Source organism: Rhinatrema bivittatum, chromosome 19, assembly GCF_901001135.1.
Source record: "Rhinatrema bivittatum chromosome 19, aRhiBiv1.1, whole genome shotgun sequence".
Classification (NCBI taxonomy): Eukaryota; Metazoa; Chordata; class Amphibia; order Gymnophiona; family Rhinatrematidae; genus Rhinatrema; species Rhinatrema bivittatum.
The window spans coordinates 30,396,760-30,417,945 of NC_042633.1; the positions used below are offsets into that span (position 1 = coordinate 30,396,760).

Below are 21,186 nucleotides of genomic sequence, written 5' to 3' on the forward strand. Positions count from 1 at the left end.
ATATAAGAATTATATATGGCATATGAATATTGTCATTCTAGAAATAGTTGTAGTAAAGTACTTGTGACCAGCACACTCCATACATTAAGCACAGTTTTACTGTTAATTGCATCTTCACAATATAGGTATATTTTCAGCATGAGCTCTTCATTTTTAATATCTATATTAAAATACAAAGTGAGTTGATTTAAAAATTTGATCTCATTCGCATACTATAATTTATATATTTTTACATTTTGTTCAATATTTTTTCCAAAAGATACTGGCACATTCACTACTTCAGTATATGCAAAAACAGTGATACCGCTGATTCAAGTATTCTCAAGCCAATCCAATAGTGAGTAATCAATTCAGTAGACTTTTTTGTGTTTGAATGTTTCAATTAGAGTGACGGTTTTGTCATTCATCAATTCAATTTTTTTATTTTTTTATATTTCATATACATTCATCTTTACAATATTTTAACATGCCACATAAGTTTTGTTTAGGTATTTAATTTTATATTACAGACCATTAATGTACAGTCTCAAGACTGATTCCTTGATCCATACACGATTTGAGTTGAGGTAAAGACCATATTTGTTGTATTGAGTACATAATACTTTTCATATTCTGTATGTCACACCACATTTTTATGTTACCATTTTATTTGTGTCTTTTAATTATGTTATGATTTTTATTTATCCATGTGTGTTATTTGTATGTTGTAGCCTGATGTAGCTCCATTGTAAGAGGGTGAAACTCGGCCAGAGTTGGGCACTTTTCATACACTCGTGTTACCCTGCAATAAAGGAATCCAGTTTTTGGACATTTGGCTGCTAATCCTGTTTTCTACTCCAGGATAAGGCATGCCATCTTACAAGTGGCCACACAGTGTGGTTGGTGGCTGAGGTATAGCCCTAGCAGTGTGGACAGAAGAAATGAAGTGGCCCTTCCAGTTTGTCCAGCTATTCTGTTTTTTTTTTTCTTGCCATCAGTTACAAAACAAAAATGTTTACATTATGGTTAGAGGGGACCATGGTTTAAGCTCTGAAAGACAACGTGTTTAAGCAAAAAAAAAAAAAAGAGGGCTCAGCACCTCAGCCAGTTCTTTCCAGGCAGACAGCACAGCAAGGTGGAAAGCCTGGCGTAGGGTGGGAGCAGTGGTGACTGCAGCTGTAGGTCAGCAGGTTAAGCCAGGGTGGACGGGGACGAGAAGTGGTGCAGCGGAATTTTGGACAGACTGTAGTGGGGAGAGATGGTTTGGTAGGAGACCTGAGAGGAAGAACATCAAATGCTTTGGGGCAGGGAAGACAGTAAATATGAAAGAACATAATGGTCCCAAGGAGGTGATGAGAGGGCATAAGATTCTGGATAGCGTATTAAGGAAGGTTATGTATATGGTTAAAGTAAAAAAACTAAGCTGCTGCTATGTCTCATGTGAACGTTGTGCAGCTATGTTAGTGACTGGCTTGAGCACAGAGATGTTACTAGTTGTGCAAGGGGCTGATCCCTTAAGAAAAAAGTCACAAATGTACTGTTGTATGTTGGTTTTGTGAAGTAACCGATAATATCTATGTATACTGGATCTGAAATAAAAGTTCTTGAAAATCAGTTTGGAAAAACACTTTACTGTTCTGTCATGGGCCAAGGGTTAGCAAGGAAGTGAACACTGAACCTACAGTGAGGAGGAAGAGCTGACCTGGCTTTGTAACAAGCCATTTCACCTTCCACTCTGGAAAGGACCAAGAATGAGATGAGGGAGATGGGACCCAGAGGGATAATACAGAAAGAATGAAGTACGGGAGAACTAGAGTCCATACACTCGATGTCCTGATGGGGGAGGCCATGAACACCGGCAGCACAGTATAGAGGGGGGGTCATAGAGAATATCCGGGGCAGAGCCAAGTGTGGCTGCAGGAACGAGACTAGCATGAGGAATCAGGCGCACAGGAGAGAGAGTTCCATGCTGAATGTGAGAACAGATGGAAAGCAACAGAAATGACAGCAGAAAAGGACCAAATGGTCCATCCAGTCTGCCCAGCAAGCTTACGGTAGTACCAGCTGCGCCGTGCAGGTTACCCCCACGCTTAACAGTCCCAGACCATAAAAGTCGGGCCCTCTGTTGCTGTTTGAGTGGAGGAATTTGCCTCTGTTGATGAGACTCAGCATTGCTCTCTGCTTCAGAGGCAAGGGGTAACGGGGAGTTGAATTCTGACATCTCCGAAAAGGACGCAGCAGGATATGGGGAAAGGTCCGGGGAGCCAGAAAACCCAAGGGAACAGAGGTGGGAGGGGTGTCAAATTGTAAATATAACAAATGTGAGAAAAGCTTTCCAACATAGTCAGACTTCAAGATCACTGGAAGGTGTACTCAAGGAGCACTGTGACCCGAGCTCGTGCATAGCATAGACTTAAGATCATTCAAACTCATTAAATCACAAGCCATTATGTCCTCTGCAAATCTGCCAGCCTCACTTGTTGCACATCAGTTATAAATATATTAAAAAGTAGGGATGTGCAGGACAAAACCAAAAAGCCCTGAAAATAATGTAATATTTCACTTTGGTTCATTTTCTGGACCAAAACAAAATAAATGATCTGGAAAAGTGAGTGATCAAATTCACAGATAAAGTTCTTAGCCAACTGTGATTAATTGCAGGAGGAGACTGCACATCCACATGGCAGATGAAGTTTTAATGTGGACAAGTGCAGAGTCCTGAACAAAGGGAAGAGTGATCGAAACAGGTACATAATGCAAGGTTCCACATTAGGAGTCACCACGCAGGAAAAGGACCTAGAGATCTTCTGCTCAGTGAGCAACAGCAGCAGCCAAGAAAGCAAATAGAGGCATTATGATATTCTGTTTTATTCTCCAGTCCTTTCCTGATAATCCCTAGCAGTCTATCGCTCCATGGTGCGACCGCACCTTGAGTATTGTGTGCAGTTCTGGTCACCGCATCTCAAGAAAGATACAGCAGAATTAGAAACTGTTCAGAGAAGGGCGACCATCATGAAAGGAATGGAAAGGCTCCTCTATGTGGAAAGTCTAAACAGGTCTATAAAATCAGGATGTTTAGCCATTCCACCCTCCTCATGGTTATTTACCTTTTCAAACAGTACTAGTACCAGGGGATGCTGTGGGAAGCTAATGGGTAGCCCATTTATAAGAAACTGGAGAACGTATTGCTTCATGCAGTGCACAATTAAACTGTGGAATTTGTTGCCAGGGGGAAAGCAGTTAAGTGTAGCTAGGTTTGAAAAGGGATTGGACAAGTTCCCGGAGGAACAGTCCATAAACTATTCCCTGTATGTACCCCGATCAGTCCAGACACTTGGGTTCATCTCCCCCTATAGCAGATGGAGACAGAAAAAAACCTTGCTGACAGAGTCTGAGCACCCATGCCACCTGCAGTTCCTCAGCATTTCTCTGTCTCCAGCAGATGGCAGAGGCTGTTAATCCTGCAGTTGACTAAGTTTTCCTCCCACGGGTTTTTTTTATTTTTTTAGAATCCTTAGGGTTCTTCCCTGTGCGGTTGAGGTGGCAGAGCCCCGGGGAGGGGGTTGGTACCCTTCTGTGTGCCCAGATCCCTCCCTTCATGAGGTGGCTGCAGGCTCTTTACAATATATATTTTTTTTTCACAAGAATATTTGGCTATTTACCCATTTTTCAGGGCAGGTTGTTCATATTTTGAACAAAGCTAATAAAAACGGTTTTTGTCTAGCAGCATGGCTTTTGAGAGGTGTTTGAAAAGGAAATGTTACCTGGACTCGGTAGTCACCACATTGTTACAGTCTAGAAGGAAGCCTAACCTCTTATGTTCGGGTATGGAAGATTTGAGTCCTGGTGGGGAATGCGCCCTCTTAGGGCCTTAATTCTTGAAATATATCTTCTTACAGGATGGCTTCACCAAGGGCTTATCTCTTAGTTCTCTTAAAGTGCAGGTAGCAGCACTGGGCTCTCCATGGCAAAATTGAAGGTTCCTCTATTTCGTCTCATCCGGATGTGGTTAGTTTTCTTAGAGGTACGATGAATCTTTGTCCTCCACTTTGGAAATCTTAATCTAGTTCTTAAAGCTGTGTATGACCCTCCATTTGAGCCGCTCCAAAGAGCTACGTTAAAGGATTTGACACTTCAGGTAATTTCTCTTGTCGCCATTTGTTTGGCTAGAAGAGTTACAGGCATTATCTTGTGGAGATCCTTTCCTTCAGATTTCAGAATCCGGAGTCTCTTTACAGATGGTATCTTCCTTTTTACCAAAGGTGGTTTCAGCGTCCCATGTCAGTGGAACTTCTGGCTTTTCCTAACTTACCGGCCTCGGATCCTAATGCGAGGGAGCTCAAACGTCTAGATGTTCGGAGAGCTTTATTGCGTTACCTCGAGATTACCAATGACTTTAGGAGGTCCGATCACCTCTTCCTGCTGTGGAGTGGTCCTAATAGAGGCTCCAAGGCTTCTAAAGCCTCTGTTGCACGATGGTTGAAGGAGGCCGTTTCTTCTGCATATATTACATGGGGTTGTCCAGTGCCAGAAGGCTTGTGTACTCATACCACGTGTTTGCAAGCAGCCTCTCAACTTGTTTCCCCACAGGAAGTTTGCAGAGTGGAGACTTTGAAGTCGCTGCATACTTTTGCAAGGCACCATCGCTTAGATGTCAGGGCTCCGACAAACCCTTTGGCGAGAGTGTTTTGCGAGCGAGACTCCAGGTCCCATCCTGGGTAAGGGCTTTGGCACATCCCAGGTGTCTGGACTGATCCGGGTCTGTACAGGGAAAGGAAGATTGGTTCTTACCTGCTAATTTTTGTTCCTACAGTACCATGGATCAGTCCAGAGCCCACCCAATTAGAAGGGGGTTATATTAAGGGGAGAGCAGGGGCAGATTCCTGATGACGACCAGCCCGGGGATTTGCTGCCCAGGCGATACCATGTGGTCTGCCGAGCGTGGCTCTGTCATGCTCGGCAGACCATGTGACCGGCCCACCAGGGGATGCCTGATCCCGATAGGCCAATCAGCCCCTGGGGGAGTCATTTGCTCAGCTGTAAGATTGCTCTGTTGCATTCCATGTTCTTGTTAGTTTAATGGTTCCATTTTTTTTGCTATTATCTGCTTTGATAGAGATTTATATACTGATGAACTGCAGGTGGCATGGGTGCTTAGATTTGGTGTCAGCGAGGTTTTTTTTTCTCTGTCTCCATCTGCTGACAGGGGGAGATGAACCCAGGTGTCTGGACTGATCTGTGATACCTCAGGAATGACAAAATTGAAGGGCTACTGTCCTCACTCAATACAAACATACACAATATGTGAGGATTAGTTATATTTTAACATTTCATCCGTTTGATACCAATTTCTTAAGGTGAAAAACAGACTGTGTGCTCAATCGCTTAGGCTCTTGCCCTATACAGGGCTACAACCTCTTTCATGATGGCAATGGCACTAGAATAGTAACTTCATTTACCAATTTCACTAATGTACTCTTATTATATTTATTTATTTTTAGATTTTTATATACCGGTGTTCCTGTATTAAAATACAGATCACATCGGTTTACATTGAAACATAAAAATTACACCAAGAGGCGGTACATATAACAAGGTTATAGAACTTGGAAAACAGGTTCGAAAAACATTGAGAAAATTGTATAGTCTTTGAGAAACCAAATCATAAAATAAGGCGTAATTGTCTAAGATAAATGTGATCTGCAGAAGGGATTGCGATGGTGAGAAAATCTTGATAGCTGGAGGTAAAAAATAATCAAAGTTCTGGAAAAGCTTGGCTAAAGAGCCAGGTTTTAATTTTCTTTTTGAAGGAAGCAAAGCAGCTCTCAAGGCGGATGTCTGGCGGGAGCATGTTCCATTGGACGGGTCCTGCTAAAGAAATGGTACGTTTCTGATGTAAGGATATTGTTGAAGGAACATAGAGTGTGCCTTTATAAGCTCCTCTGATAGGTCTAGATGAAGAGTGAAAACGAAGTTGGGTACTTAAGTGGAGTGGGGATGTTGTAAATAGATTTATGAATTGCTGTGTATACTTTATAGAGAATCCTTTGCTTAATAGGCAGCCAGTGGAGGAGTTTTAGTATGGGGGTTATATGGTCTCTTATTTGTATTGGTAAGGATTCTAGCTGCAGAGTTTTGAATCTGGAGGGGTTTGATGGATGAGGTAGGGAGGCCAAAAAGGAGAGAGTTGCAATAATTGATTTTTGTTAGAATAATGGCTTGTAGAACCATCTGAAAATCATTGAAGAGGAGAAGTGGTTTCAATTTTCTCAGGACAAGAAGTTTATAGAAGCAGTCTTTAGTGGTGGTGCTTATAAATTTTTTGAAGTTAAGCTGATTATCTATCATGATGCCTAAATCACGTACATATGGTGAGTGATTAATTATAGGAGTGGTAGAAATGAGTGGGACAGCTGGGTATATTAGATTGTTATTAACGTCATGATTGATAAAGATCTCGGTTTTGTTGTTGAGAATAAGGCTGAGACTGGATAGAAGATGATTGATTAGTTGCAAGCAATTATTCCAGTGAATCAAGGTTTTGTGTAGGGATTCTGAGATTGGGATGAGTATTTGGATGTCATCCGCGTAAATGTAGTGTGTTAGGTTTAGATTATTAAGTCGACAGAGGGAGAAGGTAAATGTTGAAAAGAGGGAGGAACCTTGAGGGACTCCTTGATTTGCTGGGACCGGGTGTGATTCTTTGTTTCTCTTTACCTTGAATTGTCTATTAACCAATTATATATGCCAATTTTTAACTTTACCGTTTTAAAAATTTTTGTAAATTTTTTTACTTATCTTGCCAAATTCATGACAACCTCTCTGCACCGTTGTGTAAACTTGTCCCATGAATATCCAAATCAACTGCCTGACAGGCAGTGCTATCAACCAATATGTGTGTGATTGTTAAAATTCTACCCTCCTGACATTGCAATGTTTCGGCGGCACAGCTCGCCTGCTTCAGGGGATTCCTCCTGATAAGAGAATATGAAATACCATTTTCATTAGTACACTATTCACATTTACTGATATTTTTTGCAACATTGTACTATTAAACATAGAACACACATCTCATACTATGCTATATGGTGTCCCTGCACATTGGTGTATATAGGAAAAACAGTAAGAAGCCTCAAAACACGTTTGAGCACAGGAGTGCTTTAAAATGTATGAGGTTAGAAGCACCAATGGTGCAACATTGCATCAATCATTCTTTTAGTAGTATGAGATGTACAGTGCTAGAAGTGTTTAAGCAGGATATACAGGGATGTGATTTCAATTTAAAATTACTACAAGAACAAAAGTGGATTTTTAAGTTGCGGACCACGGAGCCATTGGGCTTAAATAAGGAAGTAGACTGGTCAGTCTTTATGTAGGCAGTGAGTGCCAGTCTCTCTTGATTTGAGAATTAAGGGCAGGAGTGAACTAAACATTGAAATGTTAGAATTAAGGGCAGGAGGGAACTAAACATAGGAATGTTTTAGAAAAGCTCTTTAGAATGCTAGTGCACTCAGAAAAACTTTCAAGTTCCAGCCAATCTCTTGTGTTCAGAGACACTGAAGACAGGGGGAGGTTTAAAAACCAGGAAGTAATGGTCAGTATATACTGAGCATTTACACTGAAAGTTTTGTGCTGTGGGAAGGAACCGGTAATGGTCAGTAAAACGAGTAAGTACCATTGTGTTGAGCATCTTATGTCTAATAATGTTTGAAAGGATTTTTATTGAAACTGAAACAGTAAAGTTGTTGAAGATAGGGGAGGTTTAAAAACAAGGAAGTGGTGGTGAATGTATATTGAGCGCATGTGTGCTATAAGTTTTGCACTAAAAAAACTGGCAATGGATAGTAAAGAGATGTGTGTTCTATGTTTAATAGTACAATGTTTGCAAAAATCAGTAAATGTGAATAGTGTACTAATGAAAATGGTATTTCATATTCTCTTATCAGGAGGAATCCCCTGAAGCAGGCGAGCTGTGCCGCCGAAACATTGCAATGTTGGGAGGGTAGAATTTTAGCAATCACACATTTATTTATTTATTTATTATTTTTATATACCGATGTTCCTGTATAATATACATATTGCACCGGTTTACAGTGAAATCAAACTGATGCCTCTTGGGCAGCTTACAATGAAACCAGAATAATAAAGAACTTGGACAATAAGGAACTTGCAGAGATCTTACAAGGAACAACAAGGCCTAATTAAACTGAGATATGGCACTATAAGGAATGTAGGTACAGAGGGAGAGGGGAATCAGGGTGTATAATGTCATTGTATTCCTCAGGTCTTAATTCTCCACGAATGCTTGGTTGATAGAACTGCCTGTCAGGCAGTTGATTTGGATATTCACGGGACAAGTTTACACAGTGTGGAGAGGTTGTCATGAATTTGGCAAGATAACTATCATTTTAAAAATTTTTGTAAATTTACTTAAGTTGGCATATATAATAAAAAGAGTACATTAGTGAAATTGGTAAATGAAGTTACTATTCTAGTGCCATTGCCATCATGAAAGGTTGTAGCCCTGTATAGGGCAAGAGCCTAAGCGATTGAGCATGCAGTCTGATACCAATTTCTTAAGGTGAAAAACAAATGGATGAAATGTTAATATAATTAATCCTCACATTGTATGTTTGATACTACAGGAATGAACATTAGCAGGTAAGAACCAATTTTCCTTTATTAGCCATGTAGACCTGGGAAAGCCACTACTTAGTTTTGCTTATGAACAAGATGGATTGTTTCTATTCTTTGAGATCCTGCCAGGTCTCTGTGGCCTGGATTGGCCACTGTCAGAAACAGGATCCTGGGCTTGATGGACCTCTGACCTGAGCAGTATGGCCTTTATGATCTTAGTTGGAGGATCTGAGTTGTGAGTTGGAGGAGGGGGCAGGAAGCAGGCTCTTCACATGTTTGCAGATAGAAAATGGTGCAGTGTTTTCTTGCTTGTTAATGACCTTGTCAGATCATATAAGTGTAAGAACATAAGACTTGCCATACTGGGCCAGACCAAAGGTCCAGCAAGCCCAGTATCCTGTTTCCAACAGTGGCCAAGCCAGGTCCCAAGTACCTGGCAGGATCCCAAGGGGTAGAGAGATTCCAAGCTGCTTATCCCAGGGATCAGTGATGGATTTTTGCAACTCCACCTTAATAATGGTTAATGGACTTTTCCTCCAGGAACTTGTCCAAACAGTTTTTAAATGCAGTTACCCTAACAGCTTTCACACCACATCCTCTGGCAATGACTTTCAGAGTAATTATGCATTGAATTTAAAAATATTCTTAGTTTTAAATGTATTACTCTGCAGCTTCATTGTGTGTCCCCTGGTCTTTGCAGGGATGTGTGTAAGGGCAGATAGACTTCTTAATCCAGTTCTGCATGCATGGAATTGTTTGTTTTACTTCATTTCTTGCCACAGATTTGTAACTCTAAGACCGGGCCAGCTTGTTGGTGAACAGCAGACGCAGTTGGTAACTGCTGTCTGCTTGCTCCTGGTCTGTGGTGGGGCAGTGTATATGGAGAATCTTGCACGGCTGCTGCTTGTGCTGTACCTGGTCTGTGGTGGGAGGGAACTTTCACTGCTGGTGCTCATGTTGGGCCTCTTCACTGGTGGCATTGTGTGTGTGGGAGAGAAGCTTTCACTGCTGCTGTTTGTGCTGTACCTACTCTGGTGGGGGCAGCAGTGCATGTGAGGGAAAACTGCTGGTCCTGCAGTACCTGTTCCATGTTTTAAATGTGCTACCCTTCTCCATAAAGAGGCTTTTGAGTGTTTCTCCACCTTGGCCTTTCGTTTTGTAATTGATATAAATCGAATCACACTACCAGTTTCTGGGAAAATGTGTTTGTGAGGCAGTCTGCGTTGTTTCTTGATATTGCCAGTGGATAATACAAATTAAAGAGACATTATCTTCTGTCTACAACACTTGGTTGGGCTCTAGGGCTTTGGTGAGGAAGTGGAAGAAAGGCGTGCAAATAATCTACTGGAATCTTGGCTTTGGTGACCCAGCTTTGTAACAGAACATTTCTTCTTACCTCTACAGAGGAAGGGGGCAAGAATGTGAATACCAGGGAGATGGATCCCCAGGAAGAACTGAAGGTGCCAGAGGCAGAATTATGGAAAACCAGAGCCAGCATTCTCTGTGAATACGAGTTCCGAGCTCACTGGAAGAGCCAGATTAGAGAGAAACAATCTAAGTGTGCTGAATGTGATAAGAGCTTCCCCACAGCGCAGAGGCTGAAAGCTCATTGGAACATCCACAGCCGAGAGAGGCCAGATCCGTGTCCTAAGTGTGACAAGAGCTTTCCCGACTCATACAGCCTCAAAGCCCACTGCCGGAGCCACACGGGGGAAAAAACCATATACGTGTTCTCATTGTGAGAAAAGCTTCAGCAGCTCCTCGAATCTTTTGGCACACCATAGGACGCACACGGGCGAGAAGCCATACATGTGCACCGCGTGTGAGAAATGTTTCAGTCAGAAGTCATCCCTGGAGGCGCATCAAAGGTCCCATACAGGGGAGAAGCCATTCAAGTGTCTTCAGTGTGATAAAAGCTTTGGACACAAGTCAACGCTCAACTCACATCAGAGGCAGCACACAGGAGAGAAACCCTACAAATGTCTTGCATGCGACAGGAGCTTCAGCCAGAAGTCAAACCTCTTGGCACATCAGAGAACGCACACAGGAGAGAGACCACACATGTGTCCAGTGTGCGAGAAAAGCTTTAGCCTCAAGTCCAATCTTGAGTCGCACAAGAGGCAGCATACAGGAGAGAGGCCATACACCTGTCCTGAATGCATGCACAGCTTCACCCAGAAGTCCAATCTCCAGACTCACATGAAGCAGCACACGGGGGAGAAGCCCTACAAGTGTCCCGACTGCAACAAGAGCTACAGCCGCAGGAGAGACTTTGAATCGCACCAGAGGTACCACACAGGAGAGAAACCCTACAAGTGTCTCGAATGCAGCAAGAGTTTCCGACACAAATCCACCCTGAACTCACACCAGAAGCACCACACAGGAGAAAAACCCTACCAGTGTCTTGACTGCGGCAAGAGCTTCAGTTGCAGAACAGACTTTGGTTCACACCAGCGCTACCATACAGAAGGAGACAGATGCAGAACATATAGATGGTCTCTTTAGCCTTACTGAGGGGCATTTCAGTCCAATATCTGATCTCTGATACCTGGGGACACTGCCTGGGAACAGAGTAGGATCCCAGAATCAAATGCATACTGGGAACCACAACTCAGGGAACATAGCAAGTCATGACCACAGTTACATTCCTCCTCCCTACTGACCATAAAAATATAAAATAAGCCTTACAGGGTCAGACCAAGGGTCCATTAAGCCCAGTAGCCTGTTTCTAACAGTGGCCAGGCTACGGTTACCTGGCAGGATCCCAAGGGATAACAAAAGAATGACCAATGAATAAAAAATGTATTCCTGCATTCTTGCTGTGCTAGTTTTCTGGCAACATACAATCATTTATTTTTTGTTATGAAACTGGAAAAATCCAGTTGAAGGGGGAGGGGGAAATCAACTTGGTAAACAAAGGTTCAAACCAAATGAAGCATGTGAATGCCATATTGCTGAGCTGATGGGGGGAGAAGAGGACGACAGGGGAAGCAGGAGGAGAGCGCAGCCAGGAACTTGGTGCTGTTAACTGGGAGCTAAGAATCAGGAAGGAAAGGGAATCAAAACAAAAAAAATGTAGTTTGTCATTTTAAATGCTGGAACCAGGACTTTCAGATTATGGTAGAGCCGAAGGAGAGAAGTCCCTGTGTGGGTAATGGAGAGCTGTTGCTTTATCACATCTCTGCAACATAGCCCGTCTCCCTTGCAGACCTGCACATGTGACAAATGCTCTCTGAATACCTAAGATGCAAACTGGAAATACCTCCGGCCCCTTCCTGGGAAAGACGAGTGAATCCTGGGCCTGGCTCCTTCACCCTTCTGCCATATTAAGCTTTATCTGCTAAGACCTTCAGTGCCAGTCCCCCCTTAACCTGTCATCCACAGAAACATTGAACTACCAGCAGATGGCGGCAGAGAGCAACTAGTTAGCTGATTTCACCCTTTGGGGTTCTGTGCTTAGTAAATGATAGGAGAGCAAATCCCATGCTGATAAGGATTTAGACTTGGATCTGACTCCTGTTTGAGCAGAGGGCTTCCAGGAGAACACTGGTGGTTCTGTGGACTAAGTATTCCCTCATGGTGCTCCTCCCCCCTCTAGCCTTCCAGCTTTTGGTAATTAGTTGCCTACATGTAAAGCTTAATTTGGGGGGGGAAATAATGGACTGAGAGGAGTTCCCGATCTCACTGGGCTGCATCAGGCCTGTGATCTGAACCAGTCATTCAGTGGGAGGGAGCCATGTCTGGGCCTGGGCACTGCTTGGATCGAGGCGGCTGTGGGGTCCGGAGTAAGAGGCTGCAGCCGTGTGCTGCACTGTTCTTGAAGGAGCTGGCGCCTCACCTCAGCTTCCTGCTGTACTGGAACTGTGGTCAGCGGCTGCCATGGGACAAGCCATTTCTTGGTTGGCAGCCTTTAGAGGGGTGTGGGGCATCTGCTACTAATCGCTGCTTTCTTCAGTGAGGGGCAGCTGCCTTGGTCAATTCTCTCTCAAAGGCCACTTGGGGGGGCGGATGTCTGGTCTTCTCTCCGTGATCCCCTCCGCAGCCTCTGTTTCTCCACTTTTCACCAGGGTTCTTATTGTTATGGAATTAGGCTCTTCCTTTAAAGTAGGGTACAGTTCTGGGTGCATTTGACTCCCTGATTGCTTCAGTGAAGATGATCTTAACTGTCTAGGAAGAGCTCTTAGGGCAGTGGTTACCAACCCTGTCCAGGGACCCCCCAGCCAGTCAGGTTTTCAGGATATCCACAGTGGATCTGCATGAGAGAATTTGCATGCACTGCCTCAGTGACATGCAAATTCTCTCATGCATATTCACTGGATATCCTGAAAACTTGACAGGCTGGGGAACCACTGTCCTAGGGGAATTGGTTTGGTAACTGAAGGAGAATAATTTACCAGATCAGGTACTTCCAGGAAGGTTCCCTAAGAAGGGAAATGGTATGATTTTGGGGGGGGGAAGCTGGAGGATAGCCATTTTTCTTCAGGAGGAAGAAAACTTGGTAATTCCTCCTTTTAATAAGAGGTGTTTGCTTTTTCTTTGTTGGTGCACTGGGTTCCTTGGGCATGTCAGATGGTCAAGAGAGAAAAACAGAAGTTCCAGTGTTCACAGGCATAAGAAGCCATTGTGTGGCTCTGCATGCAGGACATTGGTCTCTGAATGGCCGGTCTCTTGTTCAAAGCCTGCTAGAACACTTAAGTCTGTAAGAGCTGTTCCTTTGCATTATACATTCACAGAGATGGTCACTGGAATGGGTTCCATAAGATGCAGCCCTGAAGGTCATAAACCTGAGAGCTTCATGAGTGAATGCACTGGTGTGCATTGTCACTAGGAAGAACACTATTCTCATGAAAGGAAGTACAGTGCACAAGGATGCTCAGGATTGGATTAAGCCTTTGTCAGAGCATGTCTACACTGGAATCAGCAACTCCTGGAGGCTGATACAGACTTGAAGGCAGCACAGCATTCTTGGCCAGCACTTTTTATGCCTTGTTCCTGGCTTTGATGAAGAACATGGCCACAGGGGTGTCTGCTCACTGCTTACCATGGTTAAGGAACTGGCGGTAGGTCAGCCTCGAAAGCATGGCTCCCCAACTGCCATTAAAGGGCAAGCTTCTCTTTGGAGAAGACTTCTGGAGGATAGTGCCAAGGGCCTCTTATGATCTTCTCCAAGTAGGACCAGTTTCAGGGAGTCAAAGTGATCTTGTTTCAGGAGAGCCTTGACATCAGTCAAGCCTACTATTTCAGAAGTTGCAGTCCTTTTGAGGGAACAATAGGAGTGGAAAAAAAAATAGGACTGCTAGTAGAGCCAGTGGTGCCTGCAGTTCAATGAAGGTTTAAGGTCCCCATCTCTGGAAGTGCAGATAAGCTGCTGCCTGATATTGAAGTGATTTGGAGTCACATCTGGAAAAACAGAACTCAGTCTAAGATGATTATGCCTTGGAATTTCTGCCCTAGTTCACTGTATTCTTGCTGTCTCCTTGTGCTCCCCACTGAATAGAGGTGGTTCAGGTGATCCTATAATGACTTTCTTGGTTGGGAGCAGTGGTTCTGGATTTGGAACAGGGATAGATTAGGTACTCCATGTATTGTGGTCCTTGAGGAGGTACCACCCCACCCATTTTAGATCTGAAGCAGGTCAGCTGGATGCTGAGAGTGCCTCAGTGCTGTATGAAAATGTTGAATTATGTCATTATGGCAGAGAGTTTTTAGCTTTACTGGATTTGAAGGAAGCCTATCTTCACATCCCCATCAGGGAGGATGATCAGAGATTCCTGTGTTGTGGTTTCCGGGGGACACTTCCAGTTCAGAACATTACTGTTCGGGTTGGTCACAGCCCCCAGGTCTTTTTGGTGGCAGCTTTGCACCAGGAGGAAGTTCTAGTTCATCTTTAATTGGAGGACTGATTGATTCAGACAAAGTCATGGGAAGAGGGAGTCTGGCTTCCACCAGAGTGATACAGTTCTTGCAGGAGCTGGGCGATGAACTTTGCAAAGAGCAAGCTGGAACCCATTCAGGGCTTGGAATATCTGGGCACCCATTTTGACATGAGGATCTAATAGCTACAAAAGCAGAAAGAAACCTCTGGGTCAAGTGTGTGACCTGATATCAGTTCAAAGCCCTAGGGTACGAGACTACATAAGAACATAAGAAATTGCCATGCTGGGTCAGACCAAGGGTCCATCAAGCCCAGCATCCTGTTTCCAACAGAGGCCAAACCAGGCCACAAGAACCTGGCAATTACCCAAACACCTAGAAGATCCCATGCTACTGATGCAATTAATAGCAGTGGCTATTCCCTAAGTAAACTTGATTAATAGCAGTTAATGGACTTCTCTTCCAAGAACTTTACAAACCTTTTTTGAACCCATCTACACTAACTGCACTAGCCACATCCTCTAGCAACAAATTCCAGAGCTTTATTGTGCGTTGAGTGAAAAAGAATTTTCTGCGATTAGTCTTAAATGTGCTACTTGCTAATTTCATGGAATGCCCCCTAGTCCTATTATTCGAAAGTGTAAATAACCGAGTCACATCTACTCGTTCAAGACCTCTCATGATCTTAAAGACCTCTATCATATCCCCCCTCAGCCGTCTCTTCTCCAAGCTGAACAGCCCTAACCTCTTCAGCCTTTCCTCATAGGGGAGCTGTTCCATCCCCTTTATCATTTTGGTTGCCCTTCTCTGTACCTTCTCCATTGCAATTATATCTTTTATTGAGATACGGCAACCAGAATTGTACACAGTATTCAAGGTGTGGTCTCACCATGGAGTGATAGAGGCATTATGCTGAGTGTGCCTACCTTCAGGTTTTAGGCTAGAGACAGCAGCCTAGGCGATCTGGACAAGGGAGCACATGTGATCCTTGTATTCTCTTTCTTGATCAGCTCTCTTTTCCATGAGGCTCCCACTTTCAGTACAGACAAGGGACAGTCTGGTGGCTGATTACGAAGAACCTGAAAGCCAGGGTGGATCTAGAGATCCCTTCTTGGGAGACAGTCACAACAATGCTAGTTTCAGTTGTGGAGCTCACTGTCAAGACCAAGTGGCACAAGCGATGTGGAATGGTCCATCAATCTATTGGAGACAAAGGTCATGATAAAAGCAGGAGTTAGTTCAACTAGTGCAGGGATAAGCCATGCAAATCCTGCCACACAGTGGTGGCATATGCAAATCAGCAGGGCATAACCAGGAGCTCTCAGGTGGCTGATAAAGTGAATCTTCATTCTATGGGCAAAGCAGCACTTATGAGTGCTGTTGACAGCCCACATAGGGGTGGCGAAAGTCCAAGCAGATTTCTGAGTCTACACACTTTGAAAGTTCCCACTCTTCTACATCCAAAGAGGGTTTTTGCCCTAATTGTAGCCAGGTGGGGAAGGCCTATTATGGACCTAATTGCAACAAGGTCAAATGCCAAGATGGTCAGGGTCTTCATCCACAGAGAAGGTTTGAGGGTCTGGAGGCCCTAACATAACTATGGCCTTCATGAGGCCGGCTGTATGCTTTGATTTGTTTAATGATTAAACTATTATGCATCACAGAATAGCACAATTGTATTTTTAGTCTGATCACTCATGTTCTTAAAATGCTACACATCTTATAACATAGTTGTGATCATAAGTTCACATACCCCTGGCAGAATTTGTGAGTTTGTTACAGATTATACTGGCAGCCTGAAGCAAGCATGGGACCTATATAGGGGGACATCAGCAAACTAGTTGCTCTCTGCCTCCATCTGCTGGTATGGGAGCCTAACTCCATTTGTCTGGACAGGCCTGATAGGACTCAAGAAAAGTGTTAGTAAGATTAAATTTCACCATTCTGGTGTTGAAAAGACTAACTTTCTAGGATCTTTCCTAGAATGTAGGGGCGGGACACTCCTGCAGGTATTTGCAGACAATTATTTCTTTCATGACTTACTATTCATCAAATAAATATGGTATATTTATTGCCCCTGGTTTCCTGTGGCAAAGTTTAAGATTCTGCAGTTATTCATTTATTGATATTTATATTTTGCAGTTTGCTAGTAAGCAAATTCTGTGGCAGATTTTTCAAAATGCTGTGGTAATTATGTGGCAAGTTTGCATGTTAATGTACATTTGTATTTTACTATATATAAAAACTCATTTTCTGACATTACTGTATTTAAATTTAATTTTGTTCCTTTTGGGGAAGGAATCTCAGGCAAGAGGGGGTAGAAGGATAGAAGATGGAGTGGGAATAGAAGCACAAGAGGGGTGGATAGGGGAAATCAGGATCAGAGAGAGAATGAGTGGAAGAGAAGTAAGGGGTTAAGGAGGAGAAGGAGAGAACCCTGGATCAGGAGAAGGATGATTCACTCACATACTTCCCTCTCAACCCTGTTCTTGTTCACAGCTTCTCTTCCACTCACTCTTGCCCTCCATACCTTATTCACTCGTTATCTTTCCCCACACTCCTCCCTGTATTCCACCACCCTAACCCCTCACTTGTCCCATCCCTTTATTCACACTCCCTCTTCTCCTGCATCCTTTTTGATCTCATTCACTCTTGCCCCATCCCCACCCTACCATTCCTCTTGTTCCCATCTCCACTCCCAGCCTATTCAAATCCCCAACAATCCCTTTTTTCTGAGTACATCTCACCTCCCCCATCCCCCTCCACTGTTGATTGATGGCAAGAAGAGCAGCAGCACTCAAGCTACTTCCTTCTCGTTTGCTGCCCAGGCCAGACTGCATGTTCAGTGCGCTTGAATGCTGCAGTTGGGCCCGAGCAGCAGCAGAAGAGGACCTGACCCTGTGTGCTGTCCCCACGGGGAGACATTCCATTTGCAGGAAGAGGTGAATGCTGATTTCCTGCAGCCACACCCTGGATACATTTATCAATTTCCTCATCCACAAATCTCTAAATTCATCAGGTGTATAAAGAGCTTTTGTTTTAATCACAGTGGGTCAACTGGCTCAATACCTTGAGGGAAAGAACTATCTGAACAGGTAGAAAAAAAAATACTTAAAAATGAAGTCAATGTTCAAAAGGGTTTGTCTCGCTAACATCGGGCCTTAGCTGGATCATCCCAGAGTTGTATATATCTACCTTCTCTGACCAGAGACATGGTCATGCTGGAGACAGGTCTAAAGTTATTCAGTTACATTTCCCAGATAACATTACCCTGTCATTCAGAATACACCAAAACTTACAAAACCCGAAAGTAGTCCTCTCTTAACATAACCTAATACCAACAAACAGAGGACCATGTGTTCTCTTATGTACATAGATATCCAGTATTACAGAATAAGCTCCACCACAAATAGGTAATAGCCTTTTTGGTGTAAATACCATTTTTCTTTTCTTTTATCTTCAGCAACATAATCCTTGTTATTCTTGGATAATATCCCACCACCTAAAGTGTTTGTTTAAAACATTGCTAATGGTCTTAACACTCTTGTGTGGTCTCCTTTTGCCAATTTTGATATTGTTTTGTACTTAGCTCTGTTTAGTTAGAAGTAAATCTTCTCTGGTGCAGGACATTCATGGTGGTGAAATTGGAGCCGTCCGTCTCACAGTGTGTGGGAGAGAGCACACAGTACCAAATGGAGAATTGAGAGTGGGTGTACCCTTGCTTTAATCAAAATGAAGCACATCAGGTGTTAAAGCAAGGCATCATTACCTGAGAATGAATACACAGAGAACTGCAAGCAGATGAGGTACAGCAGCCTTTTGCATAGATGTAGGGCAAACCCACCAGATCTGCCTACTAGGGATGTGAATCATTTTTTGATTTAAAATATCATCCACTGGATGGCCCGTGCCATTTTTAAAGATGGCACCAGCCCTCAAGTGCTCCTACCATGTGACAGGGGCCGGTCCATGGCATGGTTACCCTGTCACATGGTAAGGGCAAAGGGCCATCGGTGCCATTTTTATTAGTGGCAGCCGACGGCTCCAATTAACAGTGCCGTCAGCTTGATTGGGCATGGGGAGAGGGGGCAGTACCTCCTTGGATGGCAGGACTTGGCGGCTGTGCCTGCAGCCACATAGGGGCTAAGAAGTGCTCATCCCAGTACATTTGCGCAGCCCCCTGATGATGTTTGTCAGTGCAGTTGGCTGAAGACACAGCTGGGATGGAAGGATTATGCTCCAAAGCTGTAAGGGTTAAAATATTGGCATCTGAACTGTATAAACTAAGAAAACATAAGAAAATGCCATACTGGGTCAGACCAAGGGTCCATCAAGCCCAGCATCCTGTTTCCAACAGTGGCCAATCCAGGCCATAAGAACCTGGCAAGTACCCAAAAACTAAGTCCATTCCATGTAACCATTGCTAATGGCAGCCCCACCAGCTCTGTAACACCGTGGGTTGTAGCATCCTCTGCGTGACAGAGGATGTTACTGATCACAAGGCCTAGAAAGGGGTAGTTTTGGTGAAATTTGGGCCATTTTTCCTAGTAGAAAGTAGTAAAACCCCCAGTCTGCTGGTGGCTCTCTCTTGTTATTAAGGCTCTCTCTCATTAGAGGTATTCACCGGAATATGCTTGGAACACAGGTCTAATTGACCCCCTCCTCCCCATCCACCCACACCGCTTACCTACACTGGCCCCCACCTAGCTTCTGGCTAAGCTAGACTCGAACCTGCATCCTCCTATATTCGAGCAAATCCCTGTCAGCTGGGTACAAACACTCCCGGGTTTTTACCCCTTATTCTTCTCCTAGCACAGGACTCCAGCCTAAGGACCAGCCCTTCTGGCCTCTCTGCCTCCTCCCTCCTATCTCTGCTCTCTACCACATTCCCCAGAAATACCACCACCCAATTGGCAGTCTCAGAAATAGTTCATTAGCAATAAAAAAAAAAAAGGAAAGTTTTGAATCTGCACACTCACCTTCTCTGGTACCAGGGTTTCAGTCCTTTCTCCCGCAATAAAGCAGTCCTCAGCAGCATCAGGCAGCCAGGTCCCACTCCCTCCTCTTCAGTACCTGGAAAGAGACTTAAAATGCTTTGTGTGTGGCTCCTTTTTTTATAGGATGGAGACTCCTCCCCTGCTGGCCAGGGATTGGTTCCCGGGGCCCCACCCTCTTCCTTCCCCTCCCCTGCTGCCCAGGGATTGGTTCCCAAGGCCCCACCCTCTCCCTCCCACACCTGTGTCTCAGGTTTCTCTGATGCTTCAGGGGGAAGGAACCAGCCCGACTGACTCTGTGTCACCTGGTATTTCTTCCCCCTTTCCCTGCAGATTTTTGGTTCCGGGGAGTTTTTGTTTCTGGGGTTTTGACCTACCTCCCTGGACTGTATACTGACCCCGTCACACACCTCCCCACTTTTTCAGGAGTCTTGCCCTACCCCCTCCCTGAACAGGAAGTCAGCATTTCCATGTTTCCCATAAACTTTTTCCTTTCAAAATCCCATCAGCCCCTTCCTGATGGGATTTTGCCTCCCCCCCCGTAAAGATATCTTTACCAGGAGCACCACAGCCTCCCAGGATCCACCGGTGGGGGATCCTCAGAAGGAGCCATTTATAAGCCACACGGTTCACATTCAACCTCTGTTTTATTTAAACACACTTCTGTGTGATTTTTATTACAATAAACTTTTTTTTATCAGGAAAACAGCAAGTGCACAACGCCTCTATCCATCATAATTCAGTCATCAGCCGATACAAAGTACAGAGCAATATCCCCAGCCCTTCCTTTATTCCCCCGCCCCGGAGAATGCTCGGATTTCCACTTCTCCCAGGGCTTCCCTATAGTTGTAAAGGATCCAGCCTGTTTCTCCATATTGCAGCTGGGGACAGAGGCTCCGGGGTTTTTAACCCTCTTTCCACGACTCTTTTGTATTACACCATCCAGGGATTAACAGCTCCTTGCCCGCAATCACAAGAATGAAATGTTCTCTCTTAAAATAAAAGAATCTTTCTAACGCAGAGCTGTGTGTGAGAGTCTCAGTACTGGAATAGCAGGAGGTGCTGCAGGGTAGGAGTGCGGTGCATTGGTAGAGCTGTATGTGAGGGTCTCAGTACTGGAATAGCAGGGGGTGCTGCAGGGCAGGAGTGAGGTGCATTGGCAGAGCTGTGTGTGAGGGTCTCAGTACTGGAATAGCAGGGGGTGCTGCAGGGCAGGAGTGAGGTGCATTGGTAGAGCTGTGTGTGAGGGTCTCAGTACTGGAATAGCAGGGGGTGCTGCAGGGTAGGAGTGAGGTGCATTGGTAGAGCTGTGTGTGAGGGTCTCAGTACTGGAATAGCAGGAGGTGCTGCAGAGCAGGAGTGAGGTGCATTGGCAGAGCTGTGTGTGAGGGTCTCAGCCCTGGAATAGCAGGGGGTGCTGCAGGGCAGGAGTGAGGTGCATTGGTAGAGCTGTGTGTGAGGGTCTCACTCCTGCCCTGCAGCACCCCCTGCTATTCCAGTACTGAGGTGCATTGGTAGAGCTGTGTGTGAGGGTCTCAGTACTGGAATAGCAGGAGGTGCTGCAGGGCAGGAGTGAGGTGCATTGGTAGAGCTGTGTGAGGGTCTCAGTACTGGAATAGCAGGAGGTGCTGCAGGGTAGGAGTGAGGTGCATTGGCAGAGTTGTGTGTGAGGGTCTCAGTACTGGAATAGCAGGAGGTGCTG

The 21,186-nt window shown here is 44.5% G+C and overlaps 1 protein-coding gene across 1 annotated transcript in view; it reads left to right on the forward strand.

Annotated features, from left to right (window-relative positions):
- Positions 1-14,847, forward strand: part of LOC115080319 (zinc finger protein 850-like) — a 63,992-nt gene extending 49,145 nt beyond the window's left edge. Inside the window, 3 exon segments of the mRNA XM_029584469.1 lie at positions 9,399-9,541; positions 10,021-10,331; positions 10,333-14,847. Of these exon segments, the coding sequence (XP_029440329.1) occupies positions 9,399-9,541; positions 10,021-10,331; positions 10,333-11,121 (1,243 nt within the window). The 3' untranslated portion in view covers positions 11,122-14,847.
- Positions 14,848-21,186: the final 6,339 nt, after the last annotated feature.